Genomic DNA, 5,827 nt, shown 5'->3' with positions numbered 1-5,827 from the left:
GCCATCTTGGGGGGGCGCGCCCCCGACGCCCCGCGCGCTCCCCCGGGCCTCCCTCCCCCCCGCGCGCGCGCTTCCCCCCACTCCCTCCCGCTGGGGGGGCACCCCGAGGTCCTCCAGCCCGACCCCGCCGCCTCCCCTTCCCAGCGCCGCTCTCTGCTCTTCTCTCCCGGCAGGAGGAGGAGGAGGCCGGCCCTCGGGCCCGCCGGGGAGACCCCAGACGCCGCTGCTGCTGCCGCCACCGCCATGAAGCTGCTCTGCGCCTCCGCTAGCCCGGCCAGCCCGCCCGCCCCGCAGACCGCAGCCGGAGCCGCCTCGTGGAGGAAGAGCAGCCGCAGGAGCAGCAGGAGCAACCGCCGGCCCCCCACCCCCACCCCGTGGGTACCCTGAGCCTCCAGGTGGGGCCCAGGCCGGCATTTGATAGGGAAGCCCCCCCCCACCCTCGCGCGCCGGCTGGGCTTGGTGGGGGTGCCCTGGAGGGGCTTCTGCCCTCTGGAGCGCCCTTCCTCCGGCAGCCTGGCTCAGGTCTTGCAGGCGGGGAGGGCCCTTGCTGGGGCTGTTTTGTGGTGGTGCCTCCCGCCACCCTGTGTCAGAATTCCAGAAGTGCCTTCAGGCTCCAGCGGGTTGGAGATCCCTGACTCACAGTCCGTCCGGGGGAGGCGTGGCACCTGTGGGACCTGGCCATAACGCTCTTTCACATATGGGAGAAGTGGCGATACTCCTGGTTTGCAGGGGAAATAGCTGGCACACACACAGGGGATAGCAGAAGACAGACGAAGATGGGTAGCCAGGTTAGTCTGTCTCTAGCTGTAGAAAAAAGCAAGAGTCCAGGAGCACCATAAAGACCCACAAAATTTGTGGCAGGGGAGGAGCTTTAGTGAATCATAGAATGTTAGAGTTGGAAGGGACCTTGCAGGTCATCTAGTCCAACCCCCTGCACTCTGCAGGAGCAGAGCCGAAAGAGAGCCCTACGACAGAATCACTGTTCGCTTCTTCAGATACCAGAATAGGAGAAGTTCTTTGAGGCCCCAGAGCTTGCGGGGTGGGTGGGTGGAGTGCCTCCCCCCCCCAATGTCACAGCTGCTCCTTCAGTCGGGCCTAGTTGCCCCTGCTTTGGGTCTGTGGTGCCACAAAGTGTCCTGCGCTAATTTGTCCTTTCCTGCTTGTGGGGAGGAGGGTGGGATTGGCCCTCTGCCCCACCCCCTCGGGCTTAGATCACGCCATTCGGCTGAACATTGGTATCTCGGTGCTGGTGTTCCCCTGGCCTCGGTGCGAGCGTGGCCACCTGCTGACGCCAGGCTGCCGGCTGACACGGTGCTCCCTCTCTCCTCCCCACCCCCAGTGCGACCGCTGAGCCATGGCCAATGAGAACCACGGCAGCTCCAGGGAGGACGCCGCTCTGATGAGCCACTCCCCCGGCACGTCCCACCAGAACCAGCCAAGCTCCCCCAAGCCCGTGCGGGTGGTGCAGGATTTGCCAGGTAACAGCTGGGGGCCGCGTGCCTGCGGGCGGGACAGCGGGCGGCTGGCTTCTTCTCCCCTCCCCAGCCCCTGACTCCCTCCCTCTCCCCAGACGAGCTGGTGCAGGCCGGCTGGGAGAAGTGCTGGAGCAAGCGGGAGAGCCGCCCGTACTATTTCAACCGCTTCACCAACCAGTCGCTCTGGGAGATGCCGCTCCTGGGGCAGCACGACGTCATTGTGAGTTCCTGCGGTGGCGGTGGGGAGGCAGCCGGCCACGATCCCCGTTTGGGAGGCTTCTTGGTGTGCGTCTCAAAGCTCGTGGCAGGCAGCGCGGGCCACCGGTCCTGCTTCTGGTGATGCCAGGAGGCAGGCAGGCGGCCTAACGGTCCTTGTCTTGGGCTCCCCAGTCTGACCCCCTAGGCCTGAATGCAGCCCTGGTACCTGCGGAAGTGGGGGTTGGAGATGCCACCGCTGCTGCTGCCGCCGAAGGCAAGTCACGGAAGCGGAAGCTGTCTGAGGAGGTCCAGCCCAGTGGAAACAGCGTGAAGAAGCCCAAGGTAGGCCCCCGCCAAGAACCAAGTGGGGTTGAGCAGGCCGTCAGCGACGCAGAATCAGAACAAAGTTCATTGTATGTGGCCATTGGCCATCAGAATTCCATATAAAACTGGATCCCTAATATCTTAAAATACACATTTAGTTATTAAATCCAGTGAGAATTTAAATTCATTTGTACGATATCAACAATATTTAAAATGCCTCAAATTAAAATTGCATACAGCATTTACAAATTCCTGTTCCAACTGTAACAATGTCAGTGCCTTGCATCTCAGCAGGCTGCGTTGCTAAGAACCACCTTTGTGCCAGCTTTCCTGGCTGCTAATGCAAAAAGGGCCACCTTACAAGATACCAAGGGATTCACGTCTGACAACAGAAAAATTAGCTTGTCACTGTCAGAAAAATCGCAGTTGATTTAAGTATTTGAGATAAAAATCTATTTCTAAGATCCCAGTATAGTGGGCAAACCATTACGTAATGAAATAGATATTCAGTAGAAGTTCCACATAGACAAGTACGTTGTTCTAGGGGAATTTTTAGATATCTTCCAGTCAGTACTTCTGATGGCATGTTCTGAAATTGTAATGCCGTGAATGCCACTTGTAGACCATGTGCAGTAATGTTTGTCAAACAGAAAGCTCTCAGATGATCTTTCTTTAAGTTTTTATACCAAGGTGCTGGCTCTTCTCTCAGGAAATCGACAGCTGAGCGAAACCTGCCTTCCGCTGTATCAGGCCCTTGGTTGCCTACTCAGACTGGCAGTGCCTCACCAGGGTCTCAGCCTGAGGTCTTGGACATCGGCCGTTACCTGATCCCTTCCGCTGGCGATGCCAGGGATTGAACCTGGACCCTTCAGCCTCCCAAGCAGATGCTCTCCCCCTGAGCCACGGCCCCCTCCCCACGGCTCACTGGCTTCCTGCGCTCACCTGCTTTCATTGTGCCAGGGCCTCATTTGGCCCAGAGACACACGCAGCTGCCTTCTGAAGGATCCGGTGGTACAGAAGATCCCTGGCTCAATCCCCCGCAAGCGTCTCCATTTAAAAGGACAACAAGATGAAACGCAACATGCGTAAACAAGAAAAAAATCCACGTGCCCAAATCACGTGCTTTAATAAATTATATAGATGTGACATATATAGTACTCATAACAAATTTTCCTACAACACAATAAATAGACAGGTAGAAATTCAGGGGTAAAGTTAATCACAGGCAGGGGTCATTTCGTAGAAAAAGAGGTGCAGGAGCTCATTAGCATAGCTCATTAGCATAACTGATTTGCATATGCCACACCCCTAACATCACTAGAAGTGTGTCAGAAGGCAACACCTACTGCTCAGGCTCCACTGGACTGTTTTGGGTTGCTAGCTATTGTGGGGGGGGGAGTGCAGATCTGTCCTCGCAGAGGAGGGAGAGCTTGTGCCTGAATAAAACTTGGTCTTAAAGGTGCCACTGGACTGTTTTGGGCGGGGGGGGGGGGGAGCTCTGCAACTTACCTGGCTGCTTCTTGCTCTGACTGAGGGCTGCTGGGAGCAGGGGGCGGGGCTTGTTGCATGTGCCCGCCCCCTGGGCTCTTTACTGCTGGAGCTCCGCTTCTGTGCGCTCCTGCAGAAAATGACCCCTGGTCACAGGTAGCAATTCACAGGTGGAGTTTTTCCTAAAACAGTTTGTAATAATAAATTCAAAAAAAGTCCTTGAACTGTAAGGATGTAGGAGTGTCTCTGCCAGCTGACTCAACAGACCCCCTGTTTCAATATTTTTTTCCAGGGATCATGCTGGATTCGACATTTCAAAGATCCTCAGTGATTCCCAATGGAGAATCAATCACTTCTTGGAACCTCCCTTCAAAATCTTGAAGCATTTCACCACCATGCCATTTCCATTAATGTTTAATTAATTATTACAAATTGTCTTTGGGAAAACTCCACCTGTGGATTTCTACCTGTGATTAACTTTACCTGTGAATTTCTACCTATGTATTTCTTGTATCATAGGAAAATCTGTTCTGAGTACTATATATGCCACATCTATATAATTTATTAAATCATTGATTTTTGGTGTTAAAATTTGTGCACGTGCATATTTTTTTTCTTATTTAAAAGGACAAAGGCAGGAGGCGATGGGGAAGACCCTTCCCTGCCTGAGACCCTGGAGAGCCGCTGCCAGTCTGTGTAGTTATTTCTGAGCTCGCCGGGTGACCAGTACCAGGAACTTCGCATGTCTGTTCGTGTCGCAGTCATCCAGTATTTTCTAATCTGGCCTGAAGTGGGTGGTGCCCCCCTGGCTGGGGCTTGGCCTGCTGCGTCAGGGCCATTCTCCTGTAATTTGGGGGGGGGGGTGACAGGTGGGCCACCTGCCACAGCTGATCCTGCTCATGCCACCTCCCTTTCAGGTGGACGTACCTCCCACTCAGCCCACCCCCATCGCCTCCAATACTCCCGGGACCCCTCTTTTGAAGCTGTGGGGGGTCTCTCCTGAAGACAAGCAGCAGGCAGCTCTTTTACGACCAACCGAGTGAGTCACGAGGGGGTTTTTCTTGGGGGGGTAGGGGGCTCTCTGGTCCCCCTGCTGCAGGTCAAGGCTGAGTTCTTTCCCCCGAGCCTGGCTCCGTGCCTGGCGACGTCTCCCCTCCTCCTCCTCCTCCTCCTCCCTGCAGGGTGTACTGGGACCTGGACATCCAGACAAATGCTGTCATTAAGCAGAGGCCCCCCTCCGAGGTGCTGCCTCCCCACCCGGAAGTGGAGCTCCTCCGATCCCAGCTGATGCTGAAGCTGCGCCAGCACTACCAGGAGCTTTGCCAGCAGCGGGAAGGTAGCTGCTCCCCCCCCCCCCGGTGTCCCCCTGTCAGACAAGGCAGTAACTCTCAGATGCAGTAAGTCCTTTATCAGGCTTTTATTGGAAATCAGAAAAGTTGCTTTCAAGTGGATTGCTTTGACAGAACTGAGGGATATTGCAGAGTTAGAAACTACAGGACCTCTGGTCCAGCCTTCATACATACGTCATGAATACATATTCATTATACAGGTTAAGACAGTTCAATTAACTTGGTGAGAATGTTTATTAGTTGCTATTCCCTTGAGGCCATGAGAAATACGAAAAGCGAAAAATCTCTTACAACCTAAACAGGGGCGGGATTACTTCACAGTGTTCCATAAGCGCACTATCTAAGTTCACACAGACCTGTCTCAATCTCTCCCCTTGACGAATGTCAGAGGAGGTTCCTTGATACACGGCCAGCTGTGCTACATGGGCTTGGGAGCTTGGAAATGCGAGCGGGGATGAAAGAGCGGAAGTGATAACGATTACATTTAGCAGAGCAAAGCTATGTACAGCTGACGTAGACATGCATGTATACAGCCCCTATGACCAGACAAGGGACCGATTCTGACACCCCCTGGCGCGCTGCTCTAGGCCTGGCTCCGGAAGGCCCCTCAGCGATCCCATCTTCCTTTCCCCCCCAGGGATCGATCCCCCCCGAGAGTCCTTCAACCGCTGGATGCTGGAGCGGAAGGTGGTGGATAAAGGGACAGACCCCTTGTTGCCCAGCGACTGTGACCCGGTGGTCTCTCCTTCCATGTTCAGAGAAATCATGAATGACATTCCGATTAGGTACCGTCAGGGGACGGGGAGCGCCAGAGCTGCTTTGTCGGGGGGTGTGTGTTGGGGGGCAGGCCTGGACAGCAGCCCTTTGTCATCTTTGCACGTCCCACAGGTTGTCCCGAATTAAATTCCGGGAAGAAGCCAAGAAGCTGCTCTTCAAATACGCGGACGCTGCAAAGAGACTTATTGAATCCAGGTTGGAGCCTTTAATTGTGGC

At 55.0% G+C, this 5,827-nt stretch overlaps 1 protein-coding gene across 1 annotated transcript in view; it reads left to right on the top strand.

Annotated features, from left to right (window-relative positions):
• The first annotated feature begins 149 nt into the window (after window positions 1-149).
• PCIF1 (PDX1 C-terminal inhibiting factor 1) overlaps window positions 150-5,827 on the top strand; it is a 12,577-nt gene continuing 6,899 nt past the window's right edge. The window contains exons 1-8 of the mRNA XM_015416503.1: window positions 150-395; window positions 1,340-1,478; window positions 1,571-1,695; window positions 1,866-2,015; window positions 4,403-4,524; window positions 4,667-4,821; window positions 5,472-5,619; window positions 5,723-5,806. Of these exons, the coding sequence (XP_015271989.1) occupies window positions 1,355-1,478; window positions 1,571-1,695; window positions 1,866-2,015; window positions 4,403-4,524; window positions 4,667-4,821; window positions 5,472-5,619; window positions 5,723-5,806 (908 nt within the window). The 5' untranslated portion in view covers window positions 150-395; window positions 1,340-1,354. The remainder of the gene's footprint in view (window positions 396-1,339; window positions 1,479-1,570; window positions 1,696-1,865; window positions 2,016-4,402; window positions 4,525-4,666; window positions 4,822-5,471; window positions 5,620-5,722; window positions 5,807-5,827) is intronic.

This window comes from Gekko japonicus, unplaced genomic scaffold, assembly GCF_001447785.1.
Source record: "Gekko japonicus isolate JY-2015 unplaced genomic scaffold, Gekko_japonicus_V1.1 scaffold2529, whole genome shotgun sequence".
NCBI lineage: Eukaryota > Metazoa > Chordata > Lepidosauria > Squamata > Gekkonidae > Gekko > Gekko japonicus.
The sequence above is the reverse complement of the archived record's forward strand: the minus strand, read 5'-3'. Positions and strand labels throughout refer to the sequence as shown.